General features: G+C 39.1%; 1 protein-coding gene across 2 annotated transcripts in view; it reads right to left on the bottom strand.

The window, feature by feature from the left end:
* MFSD11 (major facilitator superfamily domain containing 11) overlaps positions 1-20,238 on the bottom strand; it is a 33,525-nt gene extending 13,287 nt beyond the window's left edge. The window contains exons 1-10 of one of the 2 annotated variants that reach the window (XM_014601981.3): positions 17,787-20,238; positions 17,421-17,594; positions 15,562-15,617; positions 14,416-14,523; positions 13,903-13,982; positions 13,699-13,795; positions 12,693-12,751; positions 9,624-9,765; positions 7,498-7,538; positions 5,762-5,827 (exon numbers count right to left, since the gene is read on the bottom strand). In XM_014601981.3, the coding sequence (XP_014457467.1) occupies positions 5,762-5,827; positions 7,498-7,538; positions 9,624-9,765; positions 12,693-12,751; positions 13,699-13,795; positions 13,903-13,982; positions 14,416-14,523; positions 15,562-15,617; positions 17,421-17,516 (745 nt within the window). In that variant the 5' untranslated portion in view covers positions 17,517-17,594; positions 17,787-20,238. The remainder of the gene's footprint in view (positions 1-5,761; positions 5,828-7,497; positions 7,539-9,623; positions 9,766-12,692; positions 12,752-13,698; positions 13,796-13,902; positions 13,983-14,415; positions 14,524-15,561; positions 15,618-17,420; positions 17,595-17,786) is intronic. The other variant, XM_006269217.4, reaches the window with a different exon arrangement.
* Between the last annotated feature and the right edge of the window lie 1,298 nt (positions 20,239-21,536).

The following is a 21,536-nucleotide window of genomic DNA, read 5'->3' as shown; positions in this document are numbered from 1 at the left end:
AGGTTTTGATTTAAAATAGCATTTAAGACACAGCAATGTGATTTATCTGTCATTATAACCCAAACTATGAATATAGCTAAGGGTCCCATTGCACTAGGTACCATACTAACAAGTAGTAAAACAGCCACCACTAAAACCAATTTATGACACGACACAAAATATGGATGAAATTAATAAATGTGGGTAGGGGAAAGGAACAAAGTAACAATAAAATTAGCACATTTTGAACTGGCAGTGGTGTCAGCTCATTGTCTGTATAGACCTCACCAAGTGACAGTGCATTGTAAGGAACTGAGAGAGGCAAGTCTTAAGGAGGGATTTTAATGAAAATACACTGGTCACTTTACAGACTCTCCCAGGGTTATTTCATAAGTATAATGGATGGAAATTGTTTGCATAAAGGCTGAATATCGTGTTATCCCACTGTTCTGTTATCATGAGTAAGAAGGGATTTGAAATTTCTATTTTAAATCACAGTGATCTTCGCTCAACTAAGTCTACCTCCCACTCTGAATATAGAAGGCGGCATAGTTAAGATTGCTAGCTTTTAAAGTAAGCTAAAAGTAAAATGACAAAGCCTGAAAATAACACACACTGAGACAATCCAAGCAAGGAAGTATGCTGCTGCTAAAGAATGTATTTAGCACTTTATTGTAGCAACATTCATTAGCTATAGTTATTTCAGAAGGCAAAGATTAGTAGCTCCCTCAGTGCCTAGGATATCGGATCTGCAGGCTTAGTTGTTCCTCACCCAGGGCCAATGATCTTATTTAGTATTTTCACTAAAAATAGGAGTGAATTAGTGAAATTTTCTGGTGATACAGAGTTGGGAGGCATCGTCATCATCAGCAGCAGCAAAGTAAAATCAGAATATCATATAGGACAAACTAGATGGTCTTGGGGACGAAAGTAATAGAAATGGGATTAATTGTAACAGTACATAATACAAGGTAATGCAATTAGGGACTAAAGAATTCCTGCTGTGATGGGGCAGCTCATCAATGGGAATTGACAGAAGAGAGACCCCTTCTCTCCACATGTGATTGATCACAGGATTGCCGTGACCCAACAGTGGGATGCAGTTGTGGAAAAGGCAAATAGAATGCAAGGATGCACTGGGCTAAAAATAATCGTTTCTTTCAAAGATAAAGAGATATTAATGCCATTGTACAGAATATGGGTGAGACTTCATCTAGAACATGGTGTATGATTCTGGCTTCTCCTTGTTTAAGAGAAATAAATGCATGTTGGGACAGGTCCAGAAACATGCTATTAAAAAGATGCTGGAAGTAGACAACCTATTTTATGACAGGAGAGTAAAAGACCTTGGCTTGTTCAGCCAAACAAAACAAAGGCTAAGAGGCGGATACGATTGCTCTCTATAGATACAACAGCAGGGAAAAATTTTGAGAGAGAGCAGCTACCAAAGCTGAATTGGCACAAGAACACAGGAGTATAAACTGGCCATGCATAAATTTAAACTAGTCGACTAAGGCTATGTAATAGGGGTGAGAAATCTAGCAGACTTTTAAGATGAAACTTAAGACTACATGACGGGGTTAGCTAAAACAGCAGGGAATCAGACTTAGTGTCCAAGTCCTTTCTGATCCTCTATAAATTGTGACTGTATCACAATCACCTGGGTTGGAAGAACCATTCTATTATTTTAAAAGTTTTCACTGTATCTTCAGTGCTGTAGCTGTATCTTTAAAGAGACTGATAGTTGCATACAAAGATTTTTGAAAACTCATACTTGAATACTGTTATTTCATCATTTAATTTTTTTTAACAAGAACATTTGTAGGGTCAAAATCGTGGTTTGGAGCGTTAGCAGAATTTGCAGGTACCGCTAGGTATTACTGGGAAGGGACCACAACAGGGGTGGCCAGAAGTACAGAACAATTGAGACAAAATGAAGATGCGAGACACCCACCATATGACCATCCTGCAGCACACAAACATCTGAAGTCACCCAGGAGCTTCCTCACCAGCACCTAACCTCTCAATGCCACACCCAAGGAACCACAACTACAGATGTGGAATGAGAGACTGAAGAAAATACCTGACAGCAGAAAAAAAGGACATTCCAGCAGCTGAGTTCTTACCACCAGGGGCTGGCGAACCATAGCAAAGGCAGCGATGTGTCAACCGCCTACCTACCAGAGTTGGATGCTTCAAGGAATTAATGAAGAAGTGGGGCTATACCATTGGTTCAGCCACCTGAGACTGCAGTGCCCACTGCCTGAAGGCACATGTACGAAGAAAGACATTGCAAAGTACAATAAATGAGCAAAAGCACAAGAAACAAAATAGTCAAATGTGGTATAGAGATGCAAGAAGAACAAGGAGAATGCTGTAAAGGTAGTAAGAATCTTTCTACTGTCAGAATAACTGATAAAGAAATCAAAAGGAGTAAGTGTCAAAATATCCAGATAGATGACTCCATAAAACTGGTGACATCCACATACAACGTTAAGAAAGCTATTCTAATTCACATTTAAGTGCCTGGGAGATCCAAGTTCTACATTTAAAAAATGTTAAATTAACCAAAATGATTAAGAGAAAGCTGAATTTACCAAACACCTTGGAGTTATCCTGCTTTTCTCATGCATGCAAATGCCAAACTTAGTTGCCTGTCTCTTAAACCATATCATAGGCATGAGTAAACTGACAAAGATCAATAAAAGTCAGACACATCAACTCTACAGTTAGAGATACTGAAACATTAGTAAGATTATCTAGAAAACCGATAAATGTGAGCAAGAGTGTGAGCGAGAGTACGTACACACACACACACTTCCTCTCATAAATATTCAGGTGAAATAGTATACTGAATTAATGCAGTTTTCTTCTAAAATGGCAGCAGCTGCACAATTGCTATGAAGACACACTTAAAACTGTTAATATCTGTTTACGTTATGATTCCAACTGAAATTGAAGTCCTGTGCTAGGTTCTGCATAAATACACAGAAAGAAGGCCCATCACAAAGATTTTATCATTCAAATAGGTAAAACAGACAAGTGGAAGGTGTCACAACCAAATTAAATAGTGCCCATGTCACAAACAAATAATAACCATTTAAAACAATTTTTTCTATATTAGGTTAACTAAGGGTTAACAATAATGATAATAACCGCTTTTTTTTTTTTACACGTCAAAAAGAAATTTATTGCTGCGCCACTAACAGAGATAAAAACTTTTGCCTTTTTTGTTTTATATAAATCATTATAATTAGTCAAAAAAAACAAGGAGTAACCCTATAAAAATAACACCCTAGCAAAGACCGCTAGATAATTGGCGATTCTAATTAGATTTATGACGTGGCGAAAAACAATTGGCTATCATACAAACAAAACCCGCTTACATTTTTCACAAAGTCGAAGACAACTCTGCCCACACCTTGGAGTAAATCTGACAAATTGATCAGTTGTCAGTGTCTTCCCGCCGCGACCTCCCTGGCGTACCCTTGCCCCGCATGCCCGATAAGCCGACCGCCGGCCCGTATATATATATCTACAGAACGACTGAACGATGATCTCTAAGCTATAACTAACTAAATATCTCTGACCTCCGTCTTACACCACCTTGACGTGAGTAAACAATCTTGCTTTGCAACCGATAAGCGTCCGCCTAATTAATTCCACTCCACGCGTCACAAGTACCCGCCTGACGGCCTTCTACGGCCCCGAACCCTTATCTGCCCGGGTGGGAGTCAGGGAGAGCTGCTGGCTGGCTGCCTTGGGTCCCGACAGAAGGAAAGAGGCACAAAAAGGTGGAGAAAAAGGACCTGAAGTCATGCAGCAAGTCAACAGCAGAAGCAGGAATAGACCAAGAGATTTCCTGAGTGCTAACCAAGGACTCTCTGCCCATTTGCCTATCCTGCTACTCCGTGCCAGGTTAATGTAACAATTTATCAAAGAGAGAGGTTCTTGAAAACAACAATGGCACTCCTGATTCATGAACTGGTTACTGAGGCCCTGAGAGACCATGATCTGACAGGGAGGGAAATCCGCAATGAGTGGTCGCTCCTTAAGGACGTGGTCCTAAAAGCACAGGAGAAGTCCAATCCAGACTATAGGAAAGGTAGCAAAAGGGCTGGGGACCCCCTTGGCTCAAGATGGAACTTATGGACCTCCTGAATCTGAAAAGAGAAGCTTATAAGGGATGGAAGTCGGGAACTACCACTAAAGAGGATTATGCAGCACTGGTCCAAACCTGTAGGGAGTGGACCAGAAAAGCCAAGGCTGAAACCAAACTCAAACTGGCTATGGTAATCAAAAGACAATAAAAAGACAACAAAAGCAGATATCAAATTTACATGTGAATAGCTAAATGCCTTAATGCACATGTAGACGCACTAAGGCACATTAATGTTATGTCAACTGACTTGGGATTAACTTTAGTCCTAAATTGGTCTGTGCACTGTGTAATGTGCCTTAGCGTGTGCACCTGTAGTCATGTGCCTAAACTGCCTTAATATGCATTAGGCAAATGTGCATTAAGTTTAGGTGTGCGTAAAAGCATGTGTAGGCATGCCCACTCTGTCTGCTAGTGATGTACACTGAGTGAAGGCACCAGTCAGTAAAGTGAAAGTGTCTCAGCACATCTTTTAAGAAGTTAAATACAATGCCTATGCCCCTCCACCAATCAGTAGTGAAGGACGGGGACACTAGGAAATGCCTGCAAAAAACAAAATCGGCACCAAGCTGCAAAATTGCTTTGTCTCACTGCAGCTTAAGTAGACCTCTATAAGTGCCATGGTTCCACGCTTTGGATCTGGCTCACAAACCAGCCCTGCACTTCAGGTTTGAATTGGTTTGGCACAAGTGGCTACAATAAACTCCAATCCAAGTATTTATACTAAATTCACATTTTCAAGGTTTTCTTTGTACCTGTGAGAGCTATGGACCACATTATAATGATTCTTATGCTATCCTGCAACTCTGGCAACATATGCCCATGGTTCCTAGGCCTTACCTCAGCCTTGTCCAGGATGCATCTGAGCCCCAGTAAGGGGAACCAAGTCTGACATACTGATCAGAGCATACATGGTCACATATTGAACATCTGTATAATCTACTGTGGGTAGGGTTTTTGTGGGTACTGGAATCTCAGCTTGGCAGAACTTGGCTTATGGGGATAGCCCCGTTTTTTTTATTCCCCAATTCAAATCCTGGCCTTGCTCAGAGCAAGTTTAAACAGTGCTGCTTAAACATGTAGCACTTCTAGAACTGCAGCCATCAATAAAATTAATTCAGTGACTACAACAGTAGGGAAATCTTGCAACGTTTTCCAAATGCAAACAGGACATTAAGACAAGGATTCTAACAGCAATCTCCTACACCTCATTACCAGCTCATTGGAGGCAGTGTTAGAGGCCTCATCACCTACAGGTGTGTTTAATTAGTTATTAAAATTCACTGCAATTTAATTTCTTTCTAGCAGGATTCAACCTGCTCAGCATGGAGAGAAACTGTATAATAATCAGATTCATAAAACATATGCAAGTACAAACTGGTTGACCTGGAACCGACTCCAACCACTCTTATTAAACCCAATGGTGTTTGCAGGGTTTAGACCCCTCCTCACCCCAAAAAACCCTTCAGAATACTTTTTCCAGAAACAGAGTACAAAAATATTATCTACCCAAATATACTACTAGGATAGTGAAACACAAGAATCCACTATCAAGGGGGCAGGCAATTAGAGTCCAATACAATTCCCTGACAATTTAATGATTGTGTTTTTTTACTTCATTACCTGTATAGGCTGTTGTAATACTAAGAAGCAGAATCTCTTTGGTGAGGCAAAGCTTCATAGATCTCTCTGGAAAAAAAGTAGAAATTACTAACATTATTAAAGATGATTGTTTTTAGACATTATTTTCTAATCTTCATTTTACAATGTTTTTATTTTAAAAGACTGAATACATTCTAGATTGAAAATTTCTAAATGTTCTCTAGGCCACTGCCACTAGCTAAAAGCACTAATGAGTGGCACACATTTATTAACTGAATTTTTTTCACATGTTGACCTTTAGTTTAAAAGCAACTTTTACTTACTCATGTTGTTTCTTCAATAAGAAACATCTTTACTTCCCTGAAATGGTTATTACTTTTAACTTTCACTCCTACTAATGGCCTCTCTCTCCAAGCTTGTCTTTTTGTGTTACAATTACAAGTGTGTGTGTGTGGGGGGGGGAGTATTATAAATTTGCCTATCACAAAGAATAAGCAAAAAAGGAAAGAAAAAAAAAGGAGGAGGAAAGAGGGAGGTACAGAAGAGGAAAAGATAAATATGCAAGAGCAACAATCTACTACAACTACTTTAGAATTCAGTTGCCAAATTGGCTAACATGATTCCCTCCATGGATGCTACTTTGTGTCATTCATTACACCAGGTTTCAACTTTTGGATCCCCAAGTTTGTCTACATGAAGATGTCACTGTGAAGTAAATTAATGTATAACATACTAACAACTCTATGCTACATCTCCATACAGAAGTCCTTTCTTTAAAAAAAATAAAGACGTAACCGAAGAGGGCTCTATTTTTGTAAGCACTATACTAGTAAGTAGTAATAAGATAGGGATTTAGCTAGACTATAAATGTAATGTAAATGTAGTGAAAGCCGCATAAATTACCTCATGCCTTCTGCAAAGAAAAAGCATCCAAATAGGCAGTCATTACAGAAGAGTTAACATGCAGCAAATTCACTCCCAAGCATTCCTTGTACCAACTTGTTCCTCTAGTCATGCCCTTAGGGAGCACTAGAATTTGTCTACATGATGACATAATTGTGGAGTAAAGCATGGTGTGAATTTACAGCACTAGCTGCTATGTTCTAACTCAGCATTTGGACCTCTTCAAGCACAGTAAGTGTGACAATGCATACTGCACTTTCTTTGCTCTTTCTCTTGAGTCCTGAGAAATTCAAGATTTCATATCACATACTCTTTGCCTCAAGGTCATGATACTTCAAAGTAGGCAAACACTACAGATGCTCAGACTGATCTGAAACATGAAGATACTGGGTCTTACTATCTTGTTAGTAACCAACAGGGAAACTGCGAGGGTTGTTTAACAGAATGATAAGTAAAGAAAGTGAAGATTCCCAAGGCTTGTGTGCAGTAGAGACAACAAGGGTTGGAAAAGATGCAGTTATATCAGTAAAACTGCTCTTTAACTGATATGGCAGTTTTTGCTCTTGGAAGGCTGGGATAGAAGTTGATTTTACTGTGGCAACCAACAGAGCTACAATCTTTCATAAAGCACATTTACTATTACACTAATAGTGTTCCTAGTAAAGGTATAGCCAAGGCAATATTAAATTGTGTAGAGGGAGGAAAGGCTGCAGGACTGTTGCCTCGCATTCTCAAAGTTTCATCTGTTTGTGAACTGCTAATTAAAATGATTTGCAAGTGTGCATGTATATGAACACAATCATTAATCTGTTTTAATATTTTCAGAGGTGGTTCTGAAGTGGAATAATACTTACTAAATGCATCCACTGCTCTCGTCATTTTGCTTTGGGAAGACCTGGATAAATGCATTTTAAAATCAGAAAGATAAACCAGAGATAAACCTGTCTCAGCATTGAAGCTAATTCCATTTTCAGTTTTTGTATACTTTCTTACCAGTTATTATTAGCTAGAACACATAAATGTCTAATAAAATATTTTTGTGAACCTAAACCGTTAGCTATAAGGTATCTGCTTACTTACATGCATATTATTTGGAAAAGTAACCTACTTGTCGCTGGGATTTTTTTTTTATCTTTTTTTTTTAACTGGATTTTATTTCCTCACTATATTTGCTTTGGTCTTTCTTATGCCTATTATTAACAACATACCTGTATCTGAAAATACCATTTCACGACTACTTTAGCGTTTCCATTTACCCATGCATTTATAATATGTATGACATCTAAGTAATTTGCTAACAATCAGCAACTAAATAATCGATGAGAGCTTAAGACAGGGGTGTGAAACTCAGCAACTAAATAATCGATGAGAGCTTAAGACAGGGGTGTGAAACTCACCCTGAGCCCCAGACCAGATCCAGACTGCAAAGGTTCCTTCCAGGCCAGATCTGGGCAGGGATACCAGCAACTGCTGTGTGTCCACTTCCAGGGAACAGCAGAACAATATTTGGGAAGCAGCAGAGCTGTGTTCACATGGCAACATGGGTCCAGAGGCATGCAGCCACACCAGGCTGTGCTACCACAACAATGTGGGTCTGGAGTGCTACCATCCACAGCCATGTCCATCAGGGTCCAGGGTCCCCAAATTCTGCAGCAGGCTGTGCTCTGCAACTTCCAGTAGCCTGCTGGACTACTAGCAGTCTGGATGGAATGGTTCTGCAGTCTGAAGACCAGCCCGCGGGTCATATGTTTGACATCCCTGGCTTAAGAGATCTTGATAGGATAAGAAATTGGTCCAGTACGTGAAACAGCCCTTGCTATTGCAATACCATGAAGTCTTTTTAAACTATTGGACAGATAATCTGTCTACACTGTAGTTGATTTTTTTATGGCAGATTGAGTGGGTGATTTTTCAAAATCCTACCTTAAAAGAAGCCACTAAAGTAATAAGAATTTGCTGCCCTGCCTCTAGCAACAAACTAAAATTACAAACTAGCTCCCAACCCCAGTTAGCTACAAATAAACAATCAGGCTATTGTCCTCTTTAATTCAGGGAAGAGGTGTGGATAAACATGTTAACTTGACCACCAGATACAAATTCTGCTAGGAACAAGCCAACTTAAAGAAAATTCTCTGTGCTACTTGGTAAGGCAGTCAGTCCTCTTGCAGAATAATTATTGCAGCCACACAATATTTGCTTCAGCAAAATATTTGCTTCAAGAAAAGTTGTTTAAATGTGTTCTTACAAAAGACAAAGTAAACTTGCTGCTTCAACCCCAGTTTTCAAATTTATTGCGTCTCCTGCTTTGCTTCTATTCCCCAATCTCTTCCATGATCGGAGAGCAACAGCTAAGGTTTGGAGTCACTAGCCACATCCACACAAGACTCTGACTGCGGAGTAGCATCACATCATGCAGTAACATCACATCCTGCCATTCCAGTGCTACTGCGTAGTAGTCACAGGCTACTGTGCAGTCAGCATCATAAAAAGCTGTTCCTCAGTGTGACTGAGCAGTAACTCCAGTTACTGTGCAGTAGTCCTTGTTTATACAAGAGCTAAATGGCTGCACAGTAACGACTGCTCAGTCAGCGTCTCATGTAGACATGGCCACTGAACCTAACACAGCTGGTCTGAGGAGGCAAAAAAAATAAAATAAAAATTAAAAAAAGACTATCGTGGACAAATATATGCTTAACAATGGAAGGAGGAGGTAAGTGACTTCTCCTAATACCCTTCAATGGAAAAACACAACTTGTGCCCTACCCTACTCTCAAGGCAACTGCCTGTAAAGAAACCCAAATGATGTGATCCTCACTTATGAGATGGTAGGGACTCTTGAAAAATATCCTTAAGGCTTAATACCGTGTTCAAAACTTACATGCTTTGGGGTCAGAGGGATAAGGAAGCAAGAAGCTTTCCACAAAGGATTAGGAACACAAGTCTGGCTGGATGGTAGTGTGTTATTGCTTTAAGCACTTACGAGGCATCCCCAAGGTTTTCATTAGTGGAATCTTCCCCCTCATGAGTATTTGACTCCTCGGGTTTCCTAATCAGAAAAAACAGAACCGTGCCCACGAGACTGATAACAGTTAGAGCGATGAAGACGGTTCTGCGGTCACCCTCTGTGGAAAAACAAAAAGATATCACAACTAGGTTTGACCTAACAAGTCTAATAAACTATTTCTACCTAGCTATGACTTTCCCATGTTAAAACACAGAACACTTTAAGACAAGATGCATGTAATGCCTAGCATATACTTTGGTGCTGCCTAACTTACTATGCATGTGGGACAAAATGTCCAAATGGCTAACAAATGCCTGCTTTAGTGATGTTATACATACAGAATGTTGGGCATGTCAGAGAATATCACTTCCACTTTTATTTTTATTAACTCCTGTTATAGTCCCTCTATAGAGAAGGGGAAGTGTAGATATTGTAGTAGTATCCAGTACTGCATGCAAAACATGCTATTTCAAACTCAGAAGTATGGATTGGAGACTACATCCCATTCTACCAGTGCTGTTCAGACTTCTAAAACATCTTCCTTTCAAGACCCCAAGATACTATTGTTACACCATATGACACCATAAACAGAGCTGTAAAATCTAAAGGCTTTCGGCTGCTGAAACCTTAGTTTGTCAAAAGATACAGTGCATATCTGGAGGGAATCATAGGACTGGAAGGCTCCACATGGGTTGCCTAGTCCAACCTGTTAGCCAGTGTTGGATTCCTAACTAACAATTTATTCCATTGTCCTACTGTTTGGAAGTTTTTTTCCTAAAATGTAATCTACATTTGTTTTATTGTAGTTTAAAACATTGTTTTCTGCCCTGCCTCTGAGGCAAAGGAGAATAATTAGTTTCCCTCTTCTTTCTGGCAGCCTTTCCAATATTTTTTAACACGGCTATCATATTCCCCCCCTTAATCTCTTCTCTAAACTAAATACATCTAGTTCTCTCAACCTTTCTTTACACTCCAACTGCTTTATTAGCTGTCACTCACATTTGGATTATCTCCAGTTTCTCTATATCCTTCTTAAAATGTCGTGCTTAGCACTGGACACTCCAGCTGAGGCCTAAGCTGTGCTAAGGAAAGGATACTATTCTCTCCTATGTATTATATGCAGTGCATGTTACTGCATTGCATAGAATACGTTTTATGCACTTAGGGGCCCAAGGGCAGTTATAATACCCATAGCTTCATTTACTTTTTTTTTTGTGGCAGCATCAGAGTATAGAAGGTGCCTGCTGTTCCATATTCCTTCTGGAGTAGTTATTCTCAACCAGAGTGCCTTGACACCCTTTCATGGATGCTGCAAAATGTCAGCACTGTTAGGCGTGCAAACATGATTCTTAAGATAAACCCATAGATCTTGAATAGGCATTCACAGTGTTAAAAATGTCCTGACCTGTAATGATCTTTACAAATTCTGTGCAACAGAAAAATTGCTCTATTGTTTTTCTGTACTAAAAAAACCGAGTGAAAACTAAGAGCTGGCATTTTTCAAGGGGTGCCTTGAGTCTAACAAGGGGTGCCTAGAGTCTGAAAAGGCTGAGAACCACTGGCTTTAGAGTAAACAATTTGTTTGGCACAGTGAAGTCGTTGTGGCAGAAGCCTGCCTACCATTCACCAAGTCCAATCAGGCAGAAAAATTGCTGAGAAGTAGCTAATACTGGTTTGTGATTGAGAAACAAACTGACTAACCTTTGAACTCCCAGAGTTCAAGCCTATGCACTTTTAATTAACTTTCTAGTGGCTCAAAGGGGAACAGAAATAAATGCTATAAATTCCTTAAAAAACTGTGAAAGAACCCAAAACAAGAATGTAGGGGTGTAATCTTAAAAAAAATATTGTGTTACATATATGTAAACCTATGTGTAAGCTATTCTTGTAGGATCCTGAATTAAGATCTAGGAAGGAAAGAGAAAGAAGAACCAATTTACAAGTGTGGTGAAATACTGTTATAATGCCATTAACCTTATAATGAAGTGGAGCAATAGTTTTAATACAGGGTCGAGGACTTTTACACCACTTAAAAATTAAGGAAGTCTTTAATGTGGGTTCCACTCTAGAGTTGTATTCTGGAAAGATTTGCAGGGTCATTTTAATGTAAGATACATACAACTTCTGGTACTTCAAATCTAGTGTCCCCCAGTGCTTTCACCCAAATTTAAGCTTTTACTTTAAAAAAAGGGTTGAAACCCTTTTTAAAAAAAAAAAAAGTGCATGTTACTCAGAGGTGAAAGTAGCAGCTAGTAAAACCTGGGCCTCACAACACAGGCTGCTAACACTTGACTTACTGTAAAATGGAGGGAAGGACATTGTACATGGTGGTTGTAAGCTACACATTCACTTAATTATATTGAGATTAGAATAAAATCTGGATTTTAATGTAGTCGTCTATGTAACTGGAGTAATTGTAACTGAAGTAATTCCAACTGTTGGAATTTTAATTTTTATTGTGTCTGGTACATTCTATATTTTACTATATATTAAATTCCTTAAATACAGGATTTAGAGCAGAGTTGCTCTAAATCCTGTATTTAAGGAATTTAATATATAACAAAATATAGAATGTACCAGACACAATAAAAATTAAAATTCCAACAGAAAACAAACTTCAGCGAGACTGAGGGCTTATCTGTAAGGAGTAGTAAGCAGGAATAAGGCAAGGTATGGATATCAAACACAATACTTTTCACAAAACTCCTCTATGTCAACATGGATATTCTAGGATAAGCATATTCATGTGTGGAAATATTCCTGAATACTTATTGCAAAATAACTTATTCTTCAGTAGCTATCCCGAACAATTTTCCTGTTTAGACAAACTCCAAGAAGCAACAGCCAAAGGGAACAGCAGCTAAAACCCACAGATCTTGTATTGTGGGGGTACACCTAAAAACAAAATACCTTCTTAAAATAAATAAGGAATATATCAACTAAGCTATAGAGATTGCATGCCATTTTCTATGTTTCTGAATGCCCCCAACAGAGAAGTATCTATTTTTATACACTGTAAGAAACATCAAAATAAATCATACAAACCTGATATATGGGTTTTCCCTTGCCAAGCCAAGTATATATAGAGATTTCCAAAAAACAAGCTGCGGACATCAGAGAAGGGAACACAGGAATTTGGTATTTATTATGATAATGTAACATTTTTAAAGAATAAATTCTAAATACATTCTAAATACAAAGTATAAGGTACAGCTGTGAAAAAGGGCTAGAAGGAACCTTTCTTCATACTGTCTCACTGCTAACCCTACAGCAATAATTTAAAATTAAATTGAGGATTCCCTTTCATGAGGCTACTCTGTTTGTTGCAAGGATCCAAGATAACATAAGAGTACAGAGGGGGCAAACTCAGATTATGAGTTACCCTCTGCAATTTTGGGGGGCTGGAGTGGTGAAAGAGCAGCTGACCCAAAGCTGCAGAGATCAATCTTGCAGTGCTTCTTCCAACGGGCTATTTTTGTTGCTTGAGGCCTGTTTGGACAATGCTGGACTGGTTGGTGATCACCCTGGGAAATTCTGAGTGTCTAAAGATAAGTTCCTGAACATGTCGTGATTCTGAACAGTGATTCATTACAGCCCTAGAATAAAAAAGTTTCCTTCACAGAAGACAATACATTTTACTCATGCTGAAATAGCATCAGTTGTGCTTCTGGAAACTACGACAAAATGGTGCTTTTCTAATCCCTGAATCTGCTGCTCAATGCAATCTACAATGATCACCAATATATAATCTGGACATGAGATATCTTGGCTTCTCTCCTAACAGACATATGCCTCTTAAGGCTTATGTTTCTATACCAAACAGTAGGGATGTTAGCACACCAGAAGGAGAGGCCTGCAGTATTTAACTTCTGTTTATTATTAAGAATTGCACAGTACTAACAGAAATGTCATCTCCAGCTTTTCCTTCTGTTTCATAGCCTGTGAGCATCACTGAAGTATTTTCTCAGAATAAAATGCCCCTTGCATGCTCACTGTACAAACAACAAGAATGAGCATGAACAAATGGATCAATTTAACCAAGGAAAATTACCTGAACTGTAGAAGTGCCCAGAATACTCCACTATTTCTCCCAATGGTGTTTTCATCTGAATTTATTGTCAGGCAATTTCCCTGTGCAGTCCAAAGTACTAGAATTCAACCAAAAAGTTGCTCAACATGAAGTAAAAGTATCTGAGAGATATATATTAATTCAGTAAAGAAAAGCAAGCAGATGCAGAATAACTGCAATACTTACCAGCAGCTGCTATCCCAATGAAAACAGAAGCAGTGTAGAAGGCCCACGTGAAAGGCTGGATAAAAACCGCAATGTATGCACTAAAATATAACAGGTCAGTTTATTACATACATACTAGATATGGACAATATCCAGCGCATTACGCTCTTTAAAAATTACATATGCTGCTAACTATCCTCTAAGCTAGTTTTGAAAATAATCCAAAGTTTAAGAGGCAAAACAATTGATTATGCTAACAATATACTGATACTTCTTTAATGGAATCATTAAACTGAGACCAGTGGTTAGTTCTTTACTCCAAGGTCAGCCAACCCTGACAGTGCTATGGAAATAGCAAGCTCAGTTTCTGGTAGGAGGGACTGCTTGCAAGTGACACCTCTGAAACTATATTGTGTTCTGCTTGGCCAGTACAGTTTCATGCAAAATACGGTACTTTTGAAGCTGGAGAACCAAACGGAGAAGCATTTGGTGAATACAAAGCAGATGTTATTGATTTTTAAAAGTATTACTTACCTATAAAATATACCACTAACAAACATGGAGATTTGCGGTCCTACTATAGCAACCACTGAAGGTGAAATGAGATTTGATGCAGAAAACACTCCATAAATAATGGCCATGCTACACAAAGAAACAATAAAGATGAGTTGGCATTTAAAATTAAATTTGAGGTGCTGCTAAGTGTAACTGATTATTTTTTAACAAAGACTTTCAAATGATTCCAAACTACTGGAGTGAAATACACCCCCTAGGAAAGGTAAATGCATAAACTTTCTAATCTAGCCACTTTTCCGTTTCTTGTTAGTTACGTTAACATGTTTCACCTTATTTTAACAAAGGAACATTACTCTGTAGGGACCTCCTGGGAAATAGTGCCAGTTCCCTGCTATCACATTCAAGCACATCATGCAACTCTGACCATAAATTTATGAAGCCTCATCTTAAAACTAGTTTCGCCTTTTTTGTCCCCACCCTTCCTCACCAATTTCTGATTCCTCGCTTAATTTTAAAACACCTCATTCAGGACTGTCTACTACCTATTTTTGTTCCTACTAGCATTGTTCTTTGTCTTAAATTAGACTGTAATCCATTATGGTAGTAAACAAGCTCCTTATGTGATTGTACAGTCCCTTGCAAGTAGGTTCCTGATCATGATTGGGACTTTGGCTCCTAGGGGAATACAATAGAAAGAAGAATTGGTTTCCACAGCTCTGCAGTCTTAATTTTCCTCCTGTTTTTCTGACTGTTCTTTCTAAGCATCTCTTGAATGAAATCTCCCCCTGTAAACTGATCCACACGGGCAGACCCTGTGCTCTGTATGGGCACGTGGAAGCACACAGGCACAAAGGTTGGTAGACCCCGGTCTTACTGAGCTACTTTGTGTTCAATAATGTTTACATTGTCTTCACAGCCTGGGTTAAAATCAAAGCATGCGATTAAATAATGGCATTTCCCCCTAAATTTCCATACATGTGACTCACTTAAACAGTAAGGGAATCTAAGAGTAAATGAAGGCATTTAAAGTACGACAGCAATAAAACTTTCCTTAAATGTGTTTTAAAGAGCAAATACAGCAGAACAATATAATCACTAGAGTATTAATGAAATCGGATAAAGAAAATTGGCTGTCTCTCTTAAAGTAAATAATAAGTAAATTACCTGGTATAGCCACTGCCATGAAAATCTGTGCTGTTTAAATTTGTGATAACTGTTTGCTGTGTGGAAAAAATTATGATGTAGAGAAAAATTAATATAGAAAATATGATGTATTTTTAAATATTAAAATTCCTGACACAGAGATCAGAGTTAGAACTAATTATTAATAACTGATATCAAGAAACTAAAAGCTGTGTGTATTGATATATTAAACCTAATAAAACCCACATGAAGGTTAATATTATACCCATTGCATAGTTTGGAAACCTGAATCAAAGCTTCGTCAGACTTAGAAGCAGGGTCAAAACCAGGACATAGAAATTCTGTCTCCCATTCCTTACTCTTGTTACTCTCTCTCTTGCTCATACTTCCTCAGCTTCCAATGTAGCAGCAAGGCTACCTTTGTAAACTGTTTTGATTAGTTAGCTAAGGGAATGAATAAAGAAAAATATGTAGAAGTGTGACCCTGCAAAATTCAATCACCCACTGTAATATGTATATTTATCCTAGCATGGGGACAAGTTCTGGTATTACACTCCTTGTCCATCTAAACAAGTAGGCATTACAGCAGAAAAAAACATAAGCTATAATAAAAGCGGACACTGCCTTCCTATGTCCTCCCTCTGTCTGCTGCCTTTTATGTGTGTTAGAGTTTGGACACCAGGCAACTTTAATTTGAATCATGACAACTAAATCTTGATTCCTTCACTTCAGAACAGTTGCTACCATTAAGTGTAACAGATGCTTGAAAGGGGGGAGCTATGTCTGAAACAATAACTAATACTTTGTGACTCAGCAGTTCCTTTTCTCCACACTCCAAATCTCAAAGCATTTCACAAATGATTATTTAAGCCCTACAAAACTTCTTCTCTGTTAAAGAATGTCTAGCTCCATTTACAAAATGGAAATCAAGGCATAGAGGGGTTAAAAGATGCATGGACATCTGCAGAATTAGGAATTAAACCCTTATTTCCCGAGTCCCTCATCAACCTTCTGCTTTCCCAGTAATACTTTGATAAATTAACTACATAATGTAGTAAAGAAACCTTCTTAAATCTATCAAAAGAAAGTTGTAGGAAAAGAAAGAGTCTAAGGCCCACAGCCCGAAAAATGTTTAGGTGTCTCCCAGTCACTGAAATCAATTTAAAACAATGACAGTTAGGCTCCTAAGGCAACTTTGAGGATCTGGGCCTAAACATGGTAACAAAAAGGATTATAATAAGCATTGTAGTAAAAGCACAATCTTCTTGCACTGGTATGCTCATTAGTTTTACTTCCAATCTTGCATTAGGAAAAAGAGATACAACGGCAGTAAATTATTTACTGAGAAGCAAGGCGACTTAGCAATTCTATCAGATGTGGCAGGCTACTTGTAAGATACTATATACATATACTTGCAACGTCCAATTTGAAAAGAATGCAAGACTAGGTATGACTAATTAAAATAAGAGAAAATAGGGACTATGGTGAAGAACAGCAGCATCTTGTGGGGATGCTTTGAAGGGATTTATATAAGAATCTCAGAAACATGTTAAGTTTCAGTTTAACCAAACCGCTAGACAGACAAGTGCCAAAGCAGCTATTATTCTGAAGTTGAAAGTGAAGCCGTTTAATATGATACATTCATTTTATTTTTTAAATAGCCGTTCACTCTTTCATACTGGGACCAATTACCTGTAGTAATGTGTTCCTTGTAGTAAGTACCTACATAGGCACTAAATCTAGAGATAGACTATATTATACAATGTTATCTCACACATTGTGAAACCTTTTAGCAAAACAACCCATAAAACTGGGGTGCTAGGAAGAAAGGAGAAGTGTTGGGGTAGTGATACAGGTTATATATTGATAGTTGAACTTACCGCAACATTTCCACATGTTTGGAAGGCAGTGAACATAAACATAAAAGCCACTCCTAAAATAATTATGTTAAAAAGCTTTTTCGATTCAGATGACATTTTGTCTTTTCTTCAGAAGTTGTCAGCTTCTGCCTGGAAAAGCTCTAGTTTTCTTTTAAAGATCTCTTTTAAGTTCTGCTGAGAAAACAAAGCCAGGAAGAAACCCAGAAAAAAGGTTATTTTAAGCCAATTGCTAAGTGGTCAGAAGTATTCATCAACAAATTAAGAGATCTAGTACACTGCAGTAAATAGTAAATAAAGCATATAGCAGTAAATAACACTATAAACAATAGGCTAAAGGACTGGTAAGAAAATTAAGATTCTCTCTACCTTCAATATGAAGATAACAGAGCAGACTGCAGTATATTACTTCGTGACATTGCTTCCCCCAGAAAGAAGTAGTTTTCCACCACTCGAGCCAGTAAGTCAGCTCACTTTTTGGCCATTGCTCTGAATCAGATTTTGGTCAAAAGTCATTAAATCACCTGACTAAGGAAAGAAAAGATACTGGTATATACAAGTCATTTCCATTCATGCTGGACAGGAAATAAAGACGGTGTCACAATCCAGGTCAGCTGATCCAAGCTATAAAAAACCTATGTGCATTATGGGAGATGCAGTTTCAGCACTTCTCCTCCTTAAACATGGCAAATGTTCAATATTAATAATCTGTTTGCCATTTCCACAAAAAGTATTCAGTAACCACCAGGCAATAACACATCTGCCAAGAAACCAAATCTCTCCAAAAGTCTCATAAGAACACTGTCTTGGCTTCTGCTTTCTAACATGCAAAAACAATTCAGAAGTAAAAAATGACAATGCTCAGTGTGTCCCTTCCATAAAAGCAGAAGAAAAGGAGATAGTTCATCGCTACTGACACAGGCACACACTCCCTTTCTGTTTCTGTTCCTGTCACTCACTAATTTACTCCAGAGAGGAAATGAAATGGTTGCCTCTGCAATCATTCAACATATAGCTTCCTAATGCCTCCAACATACACTAATTAATAGCAATTAAATATATTGACATCATTATTAAGTTTTGTAAACGTTTTGAAAAAGAAGTAACCTGTAAGGGCAGAAAATCCTTATCAAAAAAGCAAGCAAAGAAGAAAAAGAAAGTAAAGCACCCTGCATTACTTGTTTTACTACTTCTTTTTATTGCACTTGAAGTGTTTGTATTACAGGAGCATGCCATCACAATTGGGACCTCAGCGTGCTAACCACAGTACAAAGACAGCAGGAAAGAAATCCAGGTCCAATTTAAGGAAATCACAAAACTCAATAATTTCACTGTCGCCAGTATTTTATGTTTCCTGCCAAATGGGGCCTACCCAGCACCTACTACTGCAAAAACAGCCCAAAAGCTGTTATGACTTATTCAGTATTTCAAAGATTTCCAAACTATTCATTTGCAAAATTGTCCAAGATTATATTTTTCAAACTTCATTGTTACGTGGGGAAGCCAATGGGACTACGTACTCCTGTGACTACTGATTTGTATAGGCTTCAAAGCACTGCTCACATGGAGCAGATGGAAGGATCATTGCCTTGGTTACTGGACTGAGGAAAGACAATCCTGAACCCCTTTTCCATATAATTAACACTTATATTAAATTTCTAGGTGAGATGGCAGGGAGACTCCCTCAGCTGTTTTGACGGATTCATTTTAAAGCAGATTTTAATCTCTTTCCTGACACGGAGGATTTTTACAATGCGATTCAGTAAGACATTTAAAATCATGCTGCTGCTTTGTGAAAGAAACACGTAGCAAAAAGCAATAAAACAGATGAAACAACGAGAAGCAACACATTTCCTTCCTTTAGATTACTGTTGCATGACATATAGTCATACTCCTATTTTATGCCAAAATTACCTTGTTACACATGCTTTTCACTCTTACGCAAAGTATTTACTTAGCAAAATCTTGCAATAAGAACAATTAAAATCTCACTAACCACTTTCAAAATCTTCTCACATTCACACCGTCATTACACTTAAAAAAGATCTCTAGAAGAGCAGTCTCTTCTCCTTTTCAGTTTATTTTACATTTATTTAAACAAAGTAGTGTTATCAAGGACACAGTCATACACCTCTTGAATGCTTTGTATAAGAGCTAGGTATTATGATTATTGTGTGGCTGGTATCATTAAGAAAACAATGTGGCCAAACTTCCCAGTGTTTCTCTACTGAACAGAGTTAAATGAGAAGTAAAAATTCCAAGTGACAATCTACACCAGTGAAGGTGTTACAGCACCCTGGGTGCCAGTGAGATCCTTTTAAGGATGTCACAAGATGCCATATAATATTTGCACTCTTAGTTGGGCCAAACATCTCTACACATAATTCACAGGATAAACCAGAGATTTCAAACACGAATCCATAGGGTCACAAACATTCTGACTGGGATGATCCAAGTTCTTTGCAACAGAAAATCACTCTATTTTTTTCCACAGTCAAAAAGCAAGTAAAAGCTAAGAGATGGCATTTTCTGAGGGGTGCCTTGAGTCTAAAAAGTCTGAGAACCACCGATCAACTTCTACCATTGGTGGGAGCTACTCACTGCAAATGGCATGGCCACCTCATAGTACTGAGGCAATGAGAATATGAAATAAAATGGATAGAAATTTTACTTCGTGTCACTGCGCACGCATGTGATGCCCCAGCACATTGGAGGGGAGATGCAGCTGCACCGTTCCTCAACTTTGGAGCTCCCTCTCTTCCCAGGTCAGCCTGGACCTCGACCAGAAGCACTCTACCTCCATGCTTCCCAAACTTCTCCTCAGCATGACCCCATTTCCTCAGCATGGCCCCTTACCCCCAACCCACAGCCCTCCAGCCCCGCAACCCCATCCGCTGATGTCACAACCCACAGTTTGGGAACTGCTGATCTAAGCCTTTCCTATTTGGGGAGGTAGTTAGCAAGCCAGGCTGGGCTGGGATACAATGAGATGCTTTTGCTTTACAGTCTGTTCAGTTTCACATGCTGTTTCTGTTCTGGAGCATAAGCCGTCCTAAACCTCTGTTGGGAAGGGCAGCACATAAACCCAAACAACTAAATATGGAAGCTGCAGTGAGGCGACACCCATGCCTCAGGGTGCCAGAATCTTCCATGCCGCACCTGCAGCAGCATGTCAGCATGTGGTTACAGTAACTCAGAGCACCATACTACCTTGCTGAATTGCAGACCTGCTGTCTGGGGCTGTGTGAAATTTCGCCAGCATTTCAACTCATTTTGAGCAAAATCAAAATGAAACAGAGCTTCAAAACAGCCTTGAAACAAAACGAGGCAAGTTGAACTGTTTTGAAGCTCAAGCTGGGCTTGCCTGCAGAGAAACAGAAAGTAAAGAAAGGAGAGGGAGAGGGAAGAGGAGGGGAGGACTGCTCTTATTATTGACTGTGTAGCTGGCCGGTGACTGTCATCCTTTTCTGGGGTCTCTTCCAATCCCAGTGCTCTGGGGGAAGGATGGAAAAACCACACACATGCATGCACCCACACCAGCTTGAGGTGCAGTTTTCCCCCCCAAACCCTGTACTAATCTCCTTGAAAGCTGGCAGACTTCATTGCCTCAGCAGGGGCTAGCAAGCCTGCAGCTTTCACCCTGCTGTGGTTTAACATACCCGTGACATGAGCTTTTTTTTTCAAGACTTCGAGGTAGTTTCCCTGAAACCCTTGCACGTATCTCTTTGCAACTTGGCAGTCTCCATGCCCTCAGAAGGGGCTACCATTCCTGCAAGTTGCATCCAAATCAGGTCAGAAATGGCAAAGTTATAGACTGTTTCGAGGCTCCCCATTATAGCCTAGGGGCGAAACAGCGAAATAGCCTCAAAACAGCGAAACTGTTTTGACGAAACGAAACGAAACAGGACAGCGGTTTGGAATCTAAACGAAATTCGAAACAAAATGCTGTTCCGTCGAAACGCAACTCAAAGCAGAACGGTGCAGTTTCACACGGCCCATGCTGCCAGCCGGAGCAACATGCCCCCCCCCCCCCGGGCTTTCCCAATGCCTAGCCACCAGGGCTGAGCGAAACAGCACCGTTTTGTTTTGACTTCCGTTTTGCCGTTTCGATGGGACAGC

The sequence above is a fragment of the Alligator mississippiensis genome, chromosome 8, assembly GCF_030867095.1.
Source record: "Alligator mississippiensis isolate rAllMis1 chromosome 8, rAllMis1, whole genome shotgun sequence".
NCBI classification, from domain to species: domain Eukaryota; kingdom Metazoa; phylum Chordata; order Crocodylia; family Alligatoridae; genus Alligator; species Alligator mississippiensis.
This window is presented reverse-complemented; position numbering and strand designations above follow the sequence as displayed.